The following is a 19,635-nucleotide window of genomic DNA, read 5'->3' as shown; positions in this document are numbered from 1 at the left end:
CGAGCCGGTGCTCCGCAACGGAAGAGGCAACAACAGTGAAAGGCCCGCGTACGGCAAAAAAAAAAAAAAAAAAAAAAAAAAAAAAAAAAGTACCTTGACTTGTATCAGAGAATATCACATTTTTCAATTCCTATCCCTCTATTTATACTTATCATATAAACGAATCATGACAATGACAACAGAATTGTAAATTCCACTTTGAAAAGATGAATATTGTTGCTCTTCCTAACTTTTACTTCGAGTTGAATCCGTTATCAGAAATACTTAGATGAACCTCCCCTGTTAACGTAGTAAAACTAAAGGCATTATATTAGTATCTAAAATCAAAATACAAAGAAAAAAAATTTTTAATGATCAAAAATAAAAGTATAGTTTTATCTATAAAATTATAATTGTATCCTGACATATGGTAGCAAAGACCATACAAAATGTATTCAGAGACTAATGCTATTACATAAAAGCTTTCATACTTTTTTTTCCTCTAACAGCTTAAAAATCAATTTTAAAAAATTGGCTAACTCACTATTGAGCAGATATTCAAATGCTGAATTTTAAATTCAACATTATCGTATCGCTCCTTAAAGATAGGTTATACAAACATTAAAAGTGCAATAAGTTAAAAAACAAAACAAAAACCTTGGTTTAGTATAGCTAAAATTTATATATAAAGCAGAGCACTAAGTGATGTAAAAATCTGTTCACCAGAACAGAATATCAAATAACAGCGAACGAACATTATAAGCTCAAAGAAAGCAGCAGAAAAATCTCACAGTCAGGTTGTGTTCACACAAATTTTTTAACCCCATTCTTCTCACGTTTCACAGGCCCTATCCTAAACAAAATCTATCAATACAAACTAAGACCAAGAAATTCTGAATTGATGTTCAGTAAAATGCAGTTTGGCTTACTGCCAAAGGTATTAAGAAAAGTAAGTTCGGCGTGCAAGCTACAGAGCTTGAGTTAACCCAGAAAAACAAAAAACAAATCTTACTGTGGTTACAGATCAAAAATTCACACTAAGAAAAAGAAAGATTTGGCATTTAATATAGAAACTTTCCAATACATTTTAAGGTATACAGAAAAGGCCAGTAATGAAAACAGTGATAATTAGGACAGCAGAAGCAACATGACCTAGATATACTTTGCTGTGTAAGAGCCTACAGATTGACAGAAAAATATTCTAATTTTAAAAGTCAACTATATTACACCCTACTTGCCATTACTAATTCCATTTAAGATTATTAGGACTTTAAAAGTGGGACTGATAAAAATGATACTTCCAGGATTCAACACAAATGCCCAAACCAAAACAAAGCAAGAAAGTTAGCTGACATTTAAAGTAGCCTCAACAAACGTGATTTTTTCCCCCTTTATCATTCATCTTTTTAGTTTTCTTTTTCAGCCCTTAAAAACACTAGTTGGAATTTCTAAAGCTGCGAGACATTGCATTTCTTTCTTTTCTTCTCACTTAAAACAATAAACTCTAAGTATAACACAACTCATTAACAGCATCGCTTAAAACACTGTCCCGGCACAACTCAGGATCTGCTTCTTGGCTCTTCAAACTCGTGGTGCTATTTTGCTGATTCAACAGATACTTGCTTTTGCTTATGATGATCTGGTCCCTGGACAAACTATTCACAATGCAGTAGCTCTAAAGAAACCTAATTTCTCAGAATCATTAACTACTTTCCCTGAATATATAAAAACATGAAAGAGGAGCTTCTAAGTTGAGCTTTCTAATACTCACAGTTTGAAATGGTTCAGAATGGTTGATAAAGTGTCTGAGATCTAACTCAGTTCCCTTCTACAGAAGTAGTAGGTACCTCTGGTGAATCACAAGGATCGCCCCAGTTCAAGCTTCACTCAATCTGCTCATCAAATCTAAATCAGCTCCACCAATGAAAACAAATTTCAAGATCTGTTTCATAATAACTATCTTACAATTAAGTTGTTAAGTCACACTGCCCAAGTTCTGAAGCAAAGAGAAAACAAAGTCAGTCAGGAGCTATGCTCATGGTATAAAGCTTACAAGATATGAAAAACACAACACATCAAACAAGAACTATATAGCTAACATCTTGGGTCCAACGTTCAGCGATGCTATCACAACTGTTTTGTCAGTCTGACAGCTGAACCAATTTCTATGTTGAGAAAATACACCGGCATACTACCATTTCTCTGTAAAATACATACAAGTCTCATATAAACTCCTCCTCACAGGAAACACTGATTTTATATTAAATTGTCTTTTTCAAAACCATTTTGCATCGAATTACAATAAATTACAAGTCACTGTTGTACACCTTAAATTGCTTAAAGCAGTATTTAGATGTTTATACAGAGAATGATAGTAATATACAAAAGCACTTCAATAAGAATTTGATGATCAATGTTTAAAGTAAAAAGAGTTTTTATAACCAAGCTGTACGGACATTCGGGGGCTTAGGTCTTAGCAACAGGCCACTGGATGTGTCAAAAGCTGACTGCTCACTCTTACAACTGAGACCACTGGTAGCACTGGATGTCCTGGAAGCTCCTCCTGAAAATATATAAAGAATAAGAAATGATTTGAATTCTTTAAACTGAATATATAAATCATCATCTAATAAACTTACTCTCCTATCCTGAAGCCCAGAATAAAATTTTCTTCCCTATCTCACAGGTGTTTTTTTTTTTTTTTTTTTTTTGTGGTACGCGGGCCTCTCACTGTTGTGGCCTCTCCCGTTGCGGAGCACAGGCTCCGGACGCGCAGGCTCAGCGGCCATGGCTCACGGGCCTAGTGGCTCCGTGGCAACTGGGATCTTCCCGGACCGGGGCACGAACCCGTATCCCCTGCATTGGCAGGCGGACTCTCAACCACTGCGCCACCAGGGAAGCCCCTCACAGGTGTTTTTAATAGTCTAATTTGATTCTCAACCAGGAATGTACTTCTGAATTCCCCGTGGAACTTAAAAATTTAATAACAAATATGCCCAAACTCTATATTAGGGCATTTTGCCCAAACTCTATATTAGGGCATTTTGATTCAATAGATTTGGGGTGGGAATAAATGTTTTTAAAAGCTTCTCAAAGGATTCAAGTGGGAAAAAAATCTCTATGTATAACCATTTATACATTTATTCAACAAATAATTTACTGCTTTCAAGGCATAATACTAAGTGCGAGTAATTGGAATAAGACCCTTTCTTAGTCATGAACTCTGCCAAGGAAATGATGCTTGAAGGATGAGTGAATGGAATTACTAGTCATTTGAGTGTTTACGATTACAAGCGGTTCCAACTTTCTCTTAGGATTAGCTTCTACAGGCTTTATAGTTTTGAACACATACATGAACTAACAGCACAGACTTCTGTAAGGAAAAAGGTCTGGCCCTTCCATGCGTCACACACCCTAGCGCTCAGTGGTCACTCCCGCCTGCGTTCCCCGGGACACACTACCGGCCAGGCATGTAATGGATCATATATTAAGCATTAAGAGGGATTAATCTGATGACTACAGATTGCTAATTCTTCTTTTAGTTACCAATGAGGAAGAAAAAGCACATATTAGGGCTGGAAGATACTACTAAAAATTCTTAACTGGCTAAAGAGAATGTTTCAGCAACTTTTAAATAGCGTTATCTGTTCATTTCTTCCTTAAATAAACATATTGAAAGTAAAAGTCTCTCCTCCATTATCTGAGAGATAACTGATATTTTCAATTGTTTTTTCTCCTGGTTTCCTTCCTATGCTGCCATTATACACTGTAAATGAAACCTGAAGTTAATGAAGTAACACAAATAAAACAAAGCATGCCAGCGAAAAACAACAGATTGCATTCCAGAAGTCAGCATTTTAAAACTCTATCATAAGAACCGAAGTTATATGTTTTTAAAAGGACAAAAGACACGAACAAGTACAAAATAATTTTGAGTATGCTTACTTAACGGGCTGTACTGGCCAAGAGTGGACCTCACTCGTCTGGAGGTCGGGGATGAGCTGAGATAACCCATGTTGCGGTGATAGTCCATCAGCTGTTCTGAGCGTTTCATACCAACTGTTGGTTTCACAGCTTCAAGCCGTTTCAATAAAGCCTTCATTTAAAGACAACCAATTTAAAAGCCAACGTTAGATAAACAGCAATAGTTTTTTAACAAGGCGAATACTTTCTAGAACCTGAAATTCACAAAATAAAGTAGAAAAGACTTTAAGTCACTGTGAAAAAATATTTCAAATAATGTACTTTCAGGAAAATCTAAGGGTTTTCACCTATCCTATGGCTAACCAAAACCGCTATGATTTTAACAACCGACTGTAGGCACATCTCTTTTTTGTCGGGTTACAATCTTAGAAAAGGTGCTGTAAGCCGAAATACATTAGACCTGATTTTCTCATAGAAATGACATAATGGGAGCGATAATGCTAAAAGCCCAGCGTTCAACCCTAGAAATGACTGAACATATCTAAGCTACTATTATAAGTTCTATCTATATATGCGCACAGAGCAGTGACTGTCAACCTGTTTACTTTCCAGTGGTGCCTCAGGGCTCCTAGGACGTTGAGGAAAGGCCAACGGGCCAGCCTCTCAGGTCTCCCACTCCTAATTTCTACCGGCCCAACTATGCTTTCTGTATTGTCTGTTTTATATATTGAAGATTCTGCATAAAATTGTTTGGAAACAAAAAGTTTTTGCTCTTAAGAAGTTTGAAATCAACTACTGTAGAACATAAAGCTTTTTAAAGGTTGTATAAACCAACTAGCCAAGGCAAGACAGTATCCAATAGCGTGGTAGGTGCATTAATACGATTCTGTAACAGAGGCTAATGTGTAATGTCCCTAATTTTATTCATAATCCTTCCTTCACAAATCAGAACGTGAAAGAGTTTCTTTTGTTTGATTTTCACAGGCTTCGGTGAGAGAGGAATGTTTAAGTAGACCAAATGGACTGGGGAATTGATCGATGGTTGTGTTTTATTATTTTCTTTATTGACTTAAACTTTCTCTGTAGCAAGTTGATCTTTATTTAAAAAGAGGATACTGTCCTGCACTAAGATTCACATGATAAAGTTAGCCACATGAGTTCAGTCATAGGACAAGCTTTCTCTGGACAATCTTTTCTCCTTCTCCCTCAACGTTTTTTCTTTGTATTGTGGTATAATCCACATAAGATTTACCATTCTAACCATTTTTAAGCCTACAGTTCACCACCACCAACTGTCTCCAGAACTTGTTCTCAACTGTTATCAGCCCCCTCCTGCCCTGCTATTCTGAGGCTCCATTATCAGTGTTCCTGCGCGATTCCAGAGAAGCCAAAATATTCAGGGAAGAGCTATCCAGGAAAGGAGAGCAAGGGCTGTAGAATGAAAGGAGCTTGCAGACGAACGGCAGAGGTGCAGGACACAGGAAGAAGCTGCTGGACCCACCCAGAGGACTCAGCCTGCCAGCTCATCTTCCTGCCCGTCTTCAGTTCTGAGCCTTCAAAAGCTAGAAAAGAGTCAGCTCCTCAGTGAAGTCCTACACAATTAGAGTAACGGTTCTCTTTGCTGAGTTCAGAGTCAGGATCTGTCTGTGGTTCCACCTGACTATGAAGTCTACGGTCTTTCCATCATAACATGCTGTCTTTCTCTCTTTGTAGACAGAGAACCTGTACAATTTAGGTGCCAAGACCTACCAACTAATATCCTCCACCTGTTTATAACTGAGTAAGAAACTTGCGGGGTATCACATCATCAATGTATTTTACTGGGTCGAGAACCATTTGCTGTTTTATCTGATTATCCTATTAACTACCCATTGAGCTGTGCACGGTGGAATGGACAGCACAGAAAACTTGGTATTTTCAGTTACCTACTAATTTTGTTTTTTTGCTGGTAGAAGTCTCAATGCTTTTTAGATAAACTGCTAATTCCCTAAATGTATTCATTTGGTTGTATGTATATTTTTCTTTTATAAACTTTAAGAAAATTGCGATGCTTATTTATCAGATATAAAACATATAAAGGAATGTTATCAAAATCAATTTTGAAATAAGTCAACAATAAGGCAAAAAGTAAACCCATCTGTAATGCTGATATGTCACTTATCAAGTTTACATGCAGAAACCTGGGGAAATAAGAGAGCAATGATTTGGTTCAGCTATCCAAATCACATGGAACCGTGCCATGTATCTGTGTGCGATATGAACACAGCAAGCTCAGCAAAAGCTAAAGGAATGACTTCAGATACAAACAGCTCTTACTTGCAGAAACAATATATTGATAAAAATATGGAGGATTACAGTAGAAACCTTAAAATCAGAAGTATATACATTTCAATCTAGTCATCAATTTACAACTCCTGAGTAAGACTTAAAAATGAGAGGTCAAAAAAAAAAAAGGAGAGGTCAAAATACTGTAACACTTGTAATTGAGTGATAAAAAAATATAAGTTTTCTAGTCAGAAAGACCTGGATTTAAACCTTTGCTCTGCCATTGATTGTGTGACCTTGGTCAAACGACTTAATAGTGATATTAACAATGAAATAAAACTCAAAGAGTCAGTTTAGGGTACTAAGTGAGATAATGCATATAAAATGATCAGAACAGTGCCTGGCATATAGTAAGGACTTATTAAATATTAACTGCTATCCTTAATACTGCTTTGATTATTTTCTAGTTGTTTGACACACTTTAGTATTATCTTCACAGCTAAGTTATATATTAAATGACAGGGCAGTATTTTATATTTTTTCTTATATCCATTCCAGTTTCTTACATAGCTCCTAGCAGACATTAAACAAATATCTGTTTAATGGATTGAAAAATGTAAGACTGGTTACTTATATTCCCATTCATGGTTTACAAAATCTTAGAACTGCTACTCAAATCAGATTCTGAACAGTTTGTTCAAATATCTCTGTTCTATCTAGGAAGTATCATTCTTTTTGGAAAGAAAATTAACCCAGCCTGAATCCTGTCTTCTGAGGTAGAAAGGTTAAAACAAATGAATGGACAAACAGTGAGTTAATGATTTCTGCAGCTGTCGGCAGAGGAGAGTTGCTTTATTGTCTCTAAAGTGAAAAAAGCAAAGACCCTGAAGGACATTACAGAGCAACAAGTGTCCTCCAGTCTGCGACAATCAGGACTGTTCTACATATTTGTCTATAGCTGGAGTCGTATTCAGTTATCATTAGCTTGCTTTCTTCTATGCAAGGAGATAATAGACAATAAGCAGAGGAGAAAAACCAGAGTGAGTGAACTGTAAATTATTTCAAGACCTTGGAACAAAGGTACTGACTAATCCACAGGTAATACTCATACTTGGTACGAGATTTGCTATAAACCTTCATCTTTGTGACAACATATCTCTCTCTCTCTCATAGTTTTCACATCTAAAATTACCTCCCTAAACCAGGAGACAAAGAACAGAAGAGGGAGGAAGGATTTTATTGCTCATTTAATGTTTTTAAGACTGGTTTGAATTTTATAAATTCACATTGGGCTGGCCAAAAAGTTCGTTCGGGTTTTTCTGCAAGCTGTTACAAAAGCCCAAACAAACTTTTTGGCCAATCCCATACATGCGTTACTTTTACTTTAAAAATAATATTTTAACACAGTAACTCCTGAGTGGAAAGATTATGGTTTACTTTATTCAATTACTCCTCTCCCCACCCCCTTTTCACAGTTCAGGAAACTGACACACATACATTTAAGAGCATGAAATAGCCTCATTACTTTTAGAGTAAGGTGAAACTTTAAGTATCCTCACTGACCCCTTCTCCTTCTGCTAAAGTTATTCTTGCACTCTTTCATAAAAACAGAATTCATATTATGTCCAAATAAGTATAAAGAGACATGGTTTAACAAGAATATTTCAAAATTCATGAATTAAAAAGTTTGTTCCCTTTTGAAGTAATGAAGTTCTAATATAGAGTCTATATGTAGCAAGCACGCCCTCTACTGGATAGAGGGCTCTCCTTTTCTACCTCTTCTGCACAGCACTACTTTGTCTCAAGTCTAACAGCCTCTGGATTACTAAGGAACTAATTTGAGAGTACTGGAACAGAACTGCTTTAGTCATCATGCCTGTTAGCCATCTGAACTGGCCTCTATCACTGGAGATGGAGCAAATGAAGGATTATAAATCATGAAAATTATAAAGTAATGGACCCTGCTTGTGCAGTACACCTGACACAAAAGTGCTGTGTGAGCACGACCGTACCCATGCATGTGTGTTTTGACTATGAACAGTTTAGCAAACAGGTTAAAAAGTATATCATCTCACACTGAGGACCTATTAGAACCAATGTGGCTCTAAATAACGATTTGGTAGGTGGCTGCTTATATAATAAATACACAAAAAATGATGGTTTACAAAAGTAACCAATTAGCAAATGTAATGAAAAATTTCATGGCAATAGCATAAAAATATATAGTTTTAAAGAAAACTATGAAACCTTACTAAGGTACAGTATAAGAAGGCTTGAGTAAATGGAAAGACATACCATATTTCTAGATAGGAAGGTAATATTTTAAGAGTGCCAAACACTGCAATTAAAATGTAAAGTCAACACAATTCCAACAAAAATTTAATAAAAAAACTTTTTATAAAGAAAAAAATCAGTTATTATGAAGAATAAATGCAAAGGAATAGCCAAGAAAAAATTTTAAAAGGTATAGCATTAGTTTTATTTTGGTATAGACAATGAAGAGTTAAGCATAAATCTGGAAGATTAATTTTCCTTACAATAACGTCATAATATTTTACAATAAATTACGTTTATTTTCCTGTTTAGCTTTAAGCTTCTTTTTCCACTTCTTATGAATTAAGCTTTTGTTTCAGAGGTGCACTGCCCAAAGCCACAAGCCACATGTAGCTACAGAGCATTTAAAACGTGGCTAGTCCAAACTGAGATGTGCTCTAAGTATAAAATATACAACAGATTTCAAAGACTTAGTACCAAAAAAAAGGTAAAATATAAATTTTTTATATTGATTACATGTTAAAATGTAATATTTTTGATTTAGTCAGTTAAAATATTATAGCAGAATAATTTCACCTGTTTCTTTGACCTTTCTAATGTGGCTACTAGAAAAATTTAAACTATACATGTGGTTCACATTATATTCTACTGTCGTAGAGTATAACAAATAAGACCTTACTATGAAATGGAGAAAAATATTGCTCACATATACATATTACTAAGCATACGAAGTAAAAAGAATAAAATAGTGGTAATTTTCCACTGTTTATTAAAACAGCTGAGATGTACAACTGATATGGGGGATGATAAAAGCTGTAAACAGAAGCTGCTTAACGGTTTTCATCCTGTTCTTACTAGTAAAGCCACTAGACATTACGGCTTCAGCTTCTCAAAAGTAAACCCAAGTTCCTCAAAAAGATAAACACAGAATTACCATATGACCCAGCAATTCCACTCTTAGGTATGCACCCAACGGAACTGCAAGCAGGGACCTGAACAGATACTTGTAGTCAGTGTTCCGTGCAGCACTGCTCACAATAGCCAAAATGCGGAAACAACCCAAGTGTCCACCATCAGATGAATGGGGAATCAAAATGCGGCACATACGTATATGGACTATTATTCAGCCACAAAAAGGAATGAAGTTCTGATACAGGCTACAACATGGATGAACCTCGAAAACATGCTAAGTGAAATAAGCCGGACACAAAATGACAAATATTCTATTATTCCACTTATATGAAATATCTAGAATAGGCAGATTTATAGACAGAAGGTAGATTAGCGGTTACCAAGGGCTGAGGAGAAGGGAGAACGGAGTGTTATTGTTTGGTACAGAGTTTCTGTGTGGAGTGATCAAAAAAGTTTTGGAAATAAGTAGTAGTGATGGTTGCCCAACATTGTGAATGTAATTAATGCCACTGAATCAATCACTTAAAAACAAAATGGCAAATTTTACGATACATATATTTTACTACAACTTATGAACTGTACACTTTAAATGAGTATGGTATGTGAATTGTATCTTAAAAAAGCTGTTAAAAAAAAGTATCCCCAAAGCTAGGTAAACGGGACATGATTCTGCCACCTGCTAGCTGTTTAAGCTTGAGGAAGTCCCTGAGCCCTACTCAGTGTCTCATTTTCTCCTCCACAACAACAGTAACTGTGTCGTTAGGTTGCTACGAGGATTAAATGACCTAAAATTGTAAAACAGTATGCACTATGCAACTGCTTGTTAAATAAACAAAACAGACTCCAGAGCCACATGGGAGAGTGAAAATAAGGTAAAACCAGATGTGCATGACACACACTAATTCCAAATTTTCTTAAATCATGAATGAATCTTGAAACTGCCAGAGTGACGTGCAGGAAGTTATCATGTAGCTCACCACCCACCAACCCCACTTCAACGTGTCTTGTTGTTACCTACTTCCTGCCACATTCAGGGTGACTCTCCTGAAGGGCCCCAGAGTTTACTATTTTTGTAACTATACCAACCCAGCTCGCCAACTCCTGGTGCTAGTGATGGTGACAAAGAAATTCACAAGAGTTGTTACTCTTGCAAGTTCAGGTTAAGCACATAGTTAAATAGAACTGTACTGATGATGAAACATAATGAGGGTGAATTTTGAGAATTATTCTAGTAACTTTAATAATAGCTTTACCAATTATTTTAGCTCCGAATGTATGTGCTCATTAAGGGTCTAATTTTAGTTTAAGATGCTACCTGGATTTAAAATCTTGGCTTAACCACTTCCTTACCAGCTCCTTGTCCATGGGTTAATTATTTAACCCTTTTAGGTCTCAATTATTCCATTTGTAAGATGTGGATAAAAATAAAGTACCTACCTGAAAGAATTATTGTCAGGATTCAATAAGCTAATATTTAGAAGACACTTAGAACAATGTCCAGCATTAAAGAGCTCAATAAATATCAGCAATTACTATGAATTGCATTTTATAAAGAAAATGATATGCTATGAATAAATAGTTTTTAATGTGAAGATTTTCAACAGTTTCCATATATATTCCTTAGGACATCAAAGGGTATTTACATGGTTTTTAACAATCAATGTCTTTCATACATTCAAGCAGCAGGGCAACAAATTTGACCTCTCTGAGAATGTATTTACTATTTAAAATAAATGATATATAAATTATTTTAGCTTTCGAGGATAAAATGAAGTGAAATAGATTTAGCTCTCCAGAAGAGATATGTATCTCACCCCTGGACACCACTTCCTGTACTACTATAGTGATTTCACAGATATAGTCAAATAAATAACGGAGCTTTCAGTATTTTCATTTAATATTCCCTTAAAATATAGTTTTCTGGATAAAAAAAGCACAAAAGTACCTTCCAGGCTCATAGCTCATCATGTATTTCAGGCCATACATATCTATTCCTACTTTTATATAATTAAGTTAGAAAATTTTGCTGCATTGGGTTTCCTGAAAGTTGGACTAACAAATCAGTACACAAATGCATTTTCTGTGATGACTGAAAAAATCTCAGTTACTTACCAAATTTTCTCTTTCAATCCTTTGTTGTTCCCTCTGTCTGTTGAGAGCACTATGATATAACTTAGGGGGAGGACCAGTCGATCTTCTTGGAATCGTACTTTTGCTTCCTGGTTTTTCAGCCTGTCTCGACAGTTCTTTCAAAAGCCTCTGATTTTCCCGATCAATCTGTCTCACCTCCTCTCTTGTGAAAGAGTAGTTTTTCCTAGGTGCTACTGAAGGCTGATCAAAGTGATGTTTTTGTGGTCCCTTTTTATCTAATTGCAGAAAAGCTAGAGAAGTGAGCAAAAAAAAGGGAAAATGGCTAAACAAAGTAGCACAGAAATATGATGGTATATGCTTTAGCTCCTATAAATGGAAACTACATTAATTCATGAAAAGGGATGTATGAAATAATGCCAGTGACATCCAGACTACAATTGGGTAGAAAAAAATTCAGAGGCAGCTTAGAGTTTTATGCTCGTTGGGTTCTTTGGGAATAAAATGCTAACATAAAACCATGAAAATATTTTAATGAGAAATGTTCATGGCACTGGTTGTACACTGCCGGTATAATTTATGGAAAATGCCTTTGTCACATTCGTTTTATGTTCTCCTAAGGCAGTTTAAAAGTTAGAAACCTCTGGTGGAGTGCACTGACACAATACTTAGTTGAGATGGTTTTTGTTGGTTGGAGGGTATACTTCAAAAAATAAAATGTCCTCAGCAATGCAGACAATGGCCAGAAAATGGCAAAAGCAAACCCAGAATATTCTGAAACCTTCAACTTAACCTGAAAATATTTTATTACACAAGATTTATGACCTTAATATTGGCATTAAAACAAATACTAGTATTATAAAAGTCAAACTTTTATTCCTGACTAAACAAAAGCCAAAAATACATAATATAAAAGGAGTTTTTAACAAAGAAAAATATTTTGCATACTATGATTATCAAATTAAGCTTTTATCAACATACTAAATTCTTAAATTTTCATTATTATAACAATTTTCAGTAAGTCACAATTATTACTAAACATTTGTCAGAAGTTTCTAAAAATATTAAGCTGTCTCAGTGTTTCAGCTTAAGTCTGTGCTAAAAATAAATACATTATATCAGATTAACAGAATGGTACATTTGTTTTGTTTTAATAATATTTTTTTAGAGTAACCATTATTTATTAGAGTATACCTTTATGTAAACTCTTTTACTGCCTTAGTATTTTATGCTGTTAAAAGCACAGTGCTGTAAGGCAAAGAGGCATTTTAAACTCCGTTTGAAAATGTGACTGGTGCAAAAAAGTTAAATCCTTTGAGCAAAGTCACAAAAACTGTAAATCTACCTCCCAAAGCTTAAAGTGAACACTATCAAAGATTACAGAAACTTAAAAAAAAAAGATTAACAGTTGCTTCCTGACAGGAAAAGATCCCACATGCCATGGAACAACTAAGCCCGTGCGCCTAGAGCCCGCGAGCCACAACTACTGAAGCCCGCACGCCTAGAGCCTGTGCTCCGCAACAAGAGAAGCCACCGCAATGAGAAGCCCACGCACCGCAACAGAGTAGCCCCCGCTCGCCGCAACTAGAGAAAGCCCGCGCGCAGCGACAAAGACCCAACGCAGCCTAAAATAAATAAATACATCAATTAATTAATTTTTAAAAATGGAATTGGTCACTTTTCAAGCAAAATTTAGAGAGAATATAAGAGTCAGGACTTCTGGGGTTCAAAAGTATAACTACTACTTCAGCTCCCTAGTCTCTCCCAGGAGAAGATTTTCAAAGTACTCGAGCTATCACCGAAGAACCACGCCCGAGGAGCCACAGCTGCACCTGGACTCGATTTAAACCCTGGACCTCCAGGTTGAAGGGATATTTGGAAAGGGGGAACATATTTTTGCATTGGGGAGGAATGTAAATCAATGTATGGCCAGAGGCTGAAGAGGTTTTGAAACATGTCCATGTTATTTGACACTCCTCCCATTAAGAAGGAGGGTCTATGCCCTGGGAAGGTTTATAACCATTTAAACCAATAGAACATGGAAGAAATGATGCTATGTGACTTCTGAGGCTAGGTCATAAAAGGTGATGAGGTTTGTGCCTTGTTTCCTGGAACACTGTCCTTGGAGCCCTGAGCCAGCTGCGGTATGTGAAGAAGCCAGGCCACGGGGAAAGGCCACACGTGGGTCCTCCACTCAGCAGTCCTGGTCTTCAAGTCACCCCAAGCCCAGATATCTGACGTGTGAGTAAACCAGCACTCAGATGATTCCAGACCCCCAGCTGCCAAGTCACTCCTGCCTTTGCGTCTCTCCATACCCTAAATGTTGGGGTAATTTGTTATGTAGCAACAGAAACCGATATTTCATCACTTAAAAAATTTTTTTGTGTGACAGACAAACAAAATACCCATGGCCAAGAGCAGTCTACAAGCAGGTAGTTTATGCCTTTTTTTTTTTTTTGGAGTCAAACTGATTTGGTCTAACCAATTTCTTCCACAGTGATTATGGCTTTGTCAGTTTGATCATCTAGTTCTGCTTTGCTTTTATTATACATTTTAAATCAATGGCTATTAAATCTTTTTAGTATATTTGGTCAGTTTATTTTTTTTATTTTTATTTTTTTTTTGTGTGGTACGTGGGCCTCTCACTGCCGTGGCCTCTCCCATTGCGGAGCACAGGCTCCGGACGCGCAGGCCCAGCGGCCATGGCTCACGGGCCCAGCCGCTCCGCGGCACGTGGGATCCTCCCAGACCGGGGCACGAACCCGGTTCCCCTGCATTGGCAGGCGGACGCGCAACCACTGCGCCACCAGGGAAGCCCCCTTGGTCAGTTTATTAATGTAAAACACTCTTCTTTGTCCCCTTCAGTCATTTTCACATCCTGAATTCTATTTTGTGTACTACTAAGATTGATATTTCTATTTTCTCCTTGTTACCTGTTTGGCATATCAAAGCCTTTATTTTCATTTCTCTTATACTATTTTAAATATCTTTGCAGGTTGGATTTGATTAAAAAATTTTAACCCCCTCTGATATTATCTTCTGATAAAACCATTTATTTACATTGTTTGACCTCTTTTCTCACCATTTTATTTCTTTAAAAAATGCTTTTTTGGTTATTTCTTCTTTTTTCCCCATTTTTCCCCCTTTTGGAAGACTATGATATATATTTTTTTCTCTAATAGACTACAAATGCTATATTCTAATTCCATTCTTCCAGAAGTTCTTAAACTTCTTGGTCTCAGCACCCTTTCATTACATCTAAAGATTATTGGGGACCCCAAAGAATGTTTATTTATGTGGGTTACATCTATCAATATTTATTATGTTAGAAATTAAAAGGAAAAAAATTTAAAGATATTTATTAATTCGTCTGAAAATAATAAACCATTGATATGTGAACATCACATTTTTATATAAAAGAAGTTTAGTGAGAAGAGTAGCAGAGTAGGGCTTCCCTGGTGGCGCAGTGGTTGAGAGTCCGCCTGCCAATGCAGGGGATATGGGTTCGTGCCCCGGTCCGGGAAGATCCCACATGCCACGGAGCGGCTGGGCCCGTGAGCCATGGCCGCTGAGCCTGCGCGTCCGGAGCCTGTGCTCCGCAACGGGAGAGGCCACAGCGGTGAGAGGCCAGCGTACCACAAAAAAAAAAAAAAAAAAAAAAAAGAGTAGCAGAGTTGAACATTTCTGCAAATATTTTAATGCCTGCCTTAATAGAAGACAGCTGGATTCTCATATCTGCTTCTGCACTCACTCTGTTGTGTTGTCATTGTCATGTAGCCCCTGGAAAACTCCACACGTGACAGGAGAGAGTGAAAAGCAAATCATGCCTTCGCTTTACAAGTGAAAATAGTTCTGTCCTTGCATATCCTCTCTAAAATCGTTGAGCTTGCTCCTTTAACACTGTTTCAGGCATTAGGTTCTTCACGTGAGTCTGGTGCCTCTGTTGATTTGAGCTTTTCTCAAACCTTCGGTAGTATCTGGTGGTGGGCCGAGGGTATCTGAGATTTCCTGCCTGCCTATCTGAACCCTGTCTGCTGCGGCCTGCCAGCAAAGACAAACAACGTGCTGCCAAGGGATGTGCCAGCAGCCACTAGTCCCAGCGTGGGCATCCTCTTTCTTACCGAGGGTAACAGGGTCTCTATCTTCCCCTTGAATACGGTACTGTTTCATTTCCTCCTATGTTGCTATCAGTTTAGCAATAGGTCTGACAGGTTTCTCTGCTCATCAATACTTCCTTGTCCCGTTTCTTTCTCTTATATTAGTTTTTCTTCCCAGGATACACCCTCTAATAATGTATCTAATTATTTCCTACAGAATCTAGGTGGTAAAATCTGAAGTGGTGCATTTCTAAACCATCTCTGTTTCGCCCTCCAGATTCTTCCTAAACTGACCTCATTTTACCGTTACAAAGGATGAAAGGTACTTTAAAATCTAGTCACGTCAACTTCACTGCTCTCCAAACAGGAGCCATTCATGCCATAAGCCAATGCCTAACTTTGGTTTCCTCCACTACTCCACTTTTTAATGCCCTCTCTGCCTATTCCGGGATAAACAGCCCAAGGCCAAAGAACTAATTCCAATCATACCCTTTCGACATTTGTACAGCAAAGGAAGGCTGGGGATGGGAGTGGGAAGTGCCCCCAAAGTAAGATGTCTAATAATTCTAGTCTCCACTGACTTTCCCTTCTCACATTCTCACAGAACCCCAGAACCCTGAATTTAGAATGGGCCTTAGCAACCTATATCAACTACCCCCATCTTACAAATGAAGAAATTGGGGCACGGAAAAGTTACTGCTTGTCTATGGTCATGTGGATGACACCCAGAAGCCTAAAAGTTTCTTTTTTTTAAAGTCTTTATTGAATTTGTTATAATATTGCTTCTGTTTTATTTATTTTAAAAATTAATTTATTTTTGGCTGCGTTGGGTCTTTGTTGCTGCGCGCGGGCTTTTTCTAGTTGCAGCGAGTGGGGGCTACTCTTCGTTGCGGTGCACGGGCTTCTCGTTGCGGTGGCTTCTCTTTGCGGTGGCTTCTCTTGTGTGGAGCACGGGCTCTAGGCGCGCGGGTTTCAGTAGCTGTGGCATGTGGGCTCAGTAGTTGTGGCTCGTGGGCTCTAGAGCACAGGTTCACTAGTTGTGGCGCACGGGCTTAGTTGCTCTGTGGCATGTGGGATCTTCCGGGACCAGGGCTCGAACTCGTGCCCCCGGAATTGGCAGGTGGATTCTTAAACACTGCACCACCAGGGAAGTCCCTATGTTTTGGTATTTTTGGCCCCGAGGCATGTGGGATCTTAGCTCCCTGACCAGGGATCAAACCCAAACCCCCTGCAATGGAAGGAGAAGTCTTAACCACTGGACCACCAGGGAAGCCCCAGCCTAAACGGTTCTGATTCCTCTTTCAGAATTTTCTTCACCCCTCTATGTGAGTATTCAAGTTCAACACTGTTTCATTATTCCATGGCCTATAATTGGGACACTTGATTTTATGTTCTTTTATTATTAATTTTCTTTCACAGGTTTAATATTTTTTAGTTTGAACTCACAAACGTATTAACAAAACATTTTTAAACCAATAAATAACGTTAACACTGTTAGCTAATAGAGGCATCTCTATCTAAATTCTTGCCCAATATTTGCTGTAATAGCTTGCAAAATATTTACCTCAGAATTCACTATCTGAACAAATGAAGTGTTTTACTGTAGCTGTACTTGATGTGAGAATGTTTAAACTGAGAGGATGCAGAGCAGGCCGTGTTCCTACTCAGCTGGTCTCTGATGGGATCACAGGTCCTGCTCATACTTTTAAAAATGTGTTATGCATTATCACTATCATCTTCCTCCCATTAAGTGAATTTAACTTCCCAGGAAGTGGAAAAGGCTGTGAAGAAACTAGGTGAGCCAAGGAGGCCTAAAAGGCCCACAGAGTGGGGTAAATGTTGGAAGTGATAAGGCTTATTGAGATATGAGTGCAGAGGGGCATAGCTTGGCCATGCACACATCGCATCTCATATGTCCGTGGAAACTGGACATGTGAAAACTTAATGAAAGAAATGAAGAAAACTTAATGAAAATATTCTTGGATCTGAAAAGCTTCACTGGGTAAACCGAGAATGAGTAATTTGAAAAATCTAAAGAAATACCTTATGCGATAGACTGAACTCCATAATCAGTATTTAAAATACTTTACTACTATAAAGAATCTTTGGTGGGTTATTACTGACTCCAATTAACAGATGTATCAATGGGCAAAACGTTGCTTTGTTCCTGTGCCTGTAGAAGCCCTGAATACCGCCTACTGGCAGGTCACTGCGGTCAGGGCTCCCTACTGTGCAGCAGTATGAACAAAGCTTTCCTTTGACATTTTAGCTCAGTTTCTGGGTTAAAACAGTGTTTCAGTGTTTCAATTATATTTGGGAAACGGATAAGGGGTTTGGGGTGGATTATCATTTTTCCAACTTAAAACTTAAAAATATATAGGCTTTCTGTAATCTAAAAAGTTTCAGAAATGGATTAGATAAGAGTTGTGAGGGATACCCCTTAATTATTTTCAATGGAACCAGGTAGTTTTTTTAATGTCTTGATACTCAGACTAGGGTCCTTGAATCAGCAGTATTGGTATCGCCATCAGGCTGGCTAGAAATGCAGCTCCTTGGATTCTACTCTAGATTAACTGAACCTGAATCTGCATTTTAACAGTATCCCCAAGTGATCTGTATGTATATTGAAGTTTGAGAAGCTCTGGCCTAGTGGATAAAGCTCCAAAATGCCAAAGTGCCATAATGATGATTTTGAATTAAAATTACTTAAGAAAAAGCTGGTGCAAGAAGGACACTTTGACCCTCCCATCTCCCTGAAAACAAGAACTGAATCTCTCAATGTGAAAGGTGCCCTCCCTGTACCAGGAGGGAGAGAGCCAACCTTATCACCAGTGATAGGGAACTGGGGACCAAGAAGGCTGTATAAACAAGCCTTGTTCTTCTTTGCTGATTTACTACTCCAAGCCCAATCCCTGTTAAGATTCTTCACTAATTAAAAACCCAAACCTAAGTTTCTTTGTCCTGTCAATTCCTCACAAAATTTATTGTTTCTTTGTCTAAAAAGTATGAACGCTGTCTGCCTTGGTTACTTCTTAGCTCCTATTTCTCTGAGACCTCCATAAGTACAATTTAAATTTGTTTTTTCTCCTGTTACTGTTTTGCCTCAATTTAATTTTTAGGCCAGCCAAAAGAACTCAAGAAGGAGAGTGGGGAAATTTTCTCCACCCTGACACTACTTTCCTCTTTCTTACTTATTAACACATCCTGATTTTTTTTTTTTTTTTTTTTTTTAAGACATCTAGCTCCTCCCCATGAAGCTATGTCCTTAAGAGGAGTTGACCTCCCTCTCCGGACTCCCAACCCTGACTCCAGAGTGAGTTTCCTGGCCTGGAATAATCCCATTCCCCTTCCAATCACTGTTCCAGGAATGGGAGTGTAACTCGGTTCTGAGCAATGAGACATAATGGAAGTCAGTTCAAGGTTCCTCCACTCTAAGAGAGCCAGACGTAGAGGCAGCTTCCGTTTCTCTGGACACTGTCATGTCTGCATGTGGATACTAAAAGTTGCTGCAGACATCTCCTGGTAGCCTAAGGATGAAGCCAACACCAGGGCTGGGGGAATACAGTGACAGAACCTGGGTCCCGGAGGACATTTTTAAGCCACTGAGTCAGTCAACCCTCAAGCTGGTCTATCTCTGGACTTCCGGTTATGTGAGCAACATTGGGAATTATGAATTTCTGTTTCTTACATCCAAAATCACCCTAAATAATACAAAGAGATAATCATTGATGGTACTGAACAAAAAGCTCAGATATCACAGACTATTTTCCATTAGATGGTTTTTTTAAAACCTGACAATTCCAAAAGAGTCAAATGTTTTCTTCCTAAAGCAAGATTTTTATTGGCTGTGTCCTCTCTCATTCCTAGAATGGAGTGATGCTTATAATTTGTGGAATCAAATAGTACTTGTAAAAATTAAAAAATGGAACAGTGGGCCCTTAAAATGAACCTACAAGTCATATTATACATTTTCATTTATCTTCTGTAACATTTACTTTCAATATACTTACTTTTCTAATCTAAGAAAATTTTGTAAGATACTTTATAATGCCAAACGTTTGGCTGCTACTTTTAAACACATATAAATCACAGTAGA

At 37.6% G+C, this 19,635-nt stretch overlaps 1 protein-coding gene across 2 annotated transcripts in view; it reads right to left on the bottom strand.

Annotated features, from left to right (window-relative positions):
- Positions 1-1,365: 1,365 nt before the first annotated feature.
- The window catches only part of CFAP97 (cilia and flagella associated protein 97), a 30,211-nt gene continuing 11,941 nt past the window's right edge, over positions 1,366-19,635 (bottom strand). For both annotated transcript variants that reach the window (XM_055080937.1, XM_007111315.4), the window contains exons 3-5: positions 11,467-11,735; positions 3,925-4,075; positions 1,366-2,542 (exon numbers count right to left, since the gene is read on the bottom strand). In XM_055080937.1, the coding sequence (XP_054936912.1) occupies positions 2,415-2,542; positions 3,925-4,075; positions 11,467-11,735 (548 nt within the window). In that variant the 3' untranslated portion in view covers positions 1,366-2,414. The remainder of the gene's footprint in view (positions 2,543-3,924; positions 4,076-11,466; positions 11,736-19,635) is intronic.

Source organism: Physeter macrocephalus, chromosome 20, assembly GCF_002837175.3.
Source record: "Physeter macrocephalus isolate SW-GA chromosome 20, ASM283717v5, whole genome shotgun sequence".
NCBI lineage: Eukaryota > Metazoa > Chordata > Mammalia > Artiodactyla > Physeteridae > Physeter > Physeter macrocephalus.
The sequence above is the reverse complement of the archived record's forward strand: the minus strand, read 5'-3'. Positions and strand labels throughout refer to the sequence as shown.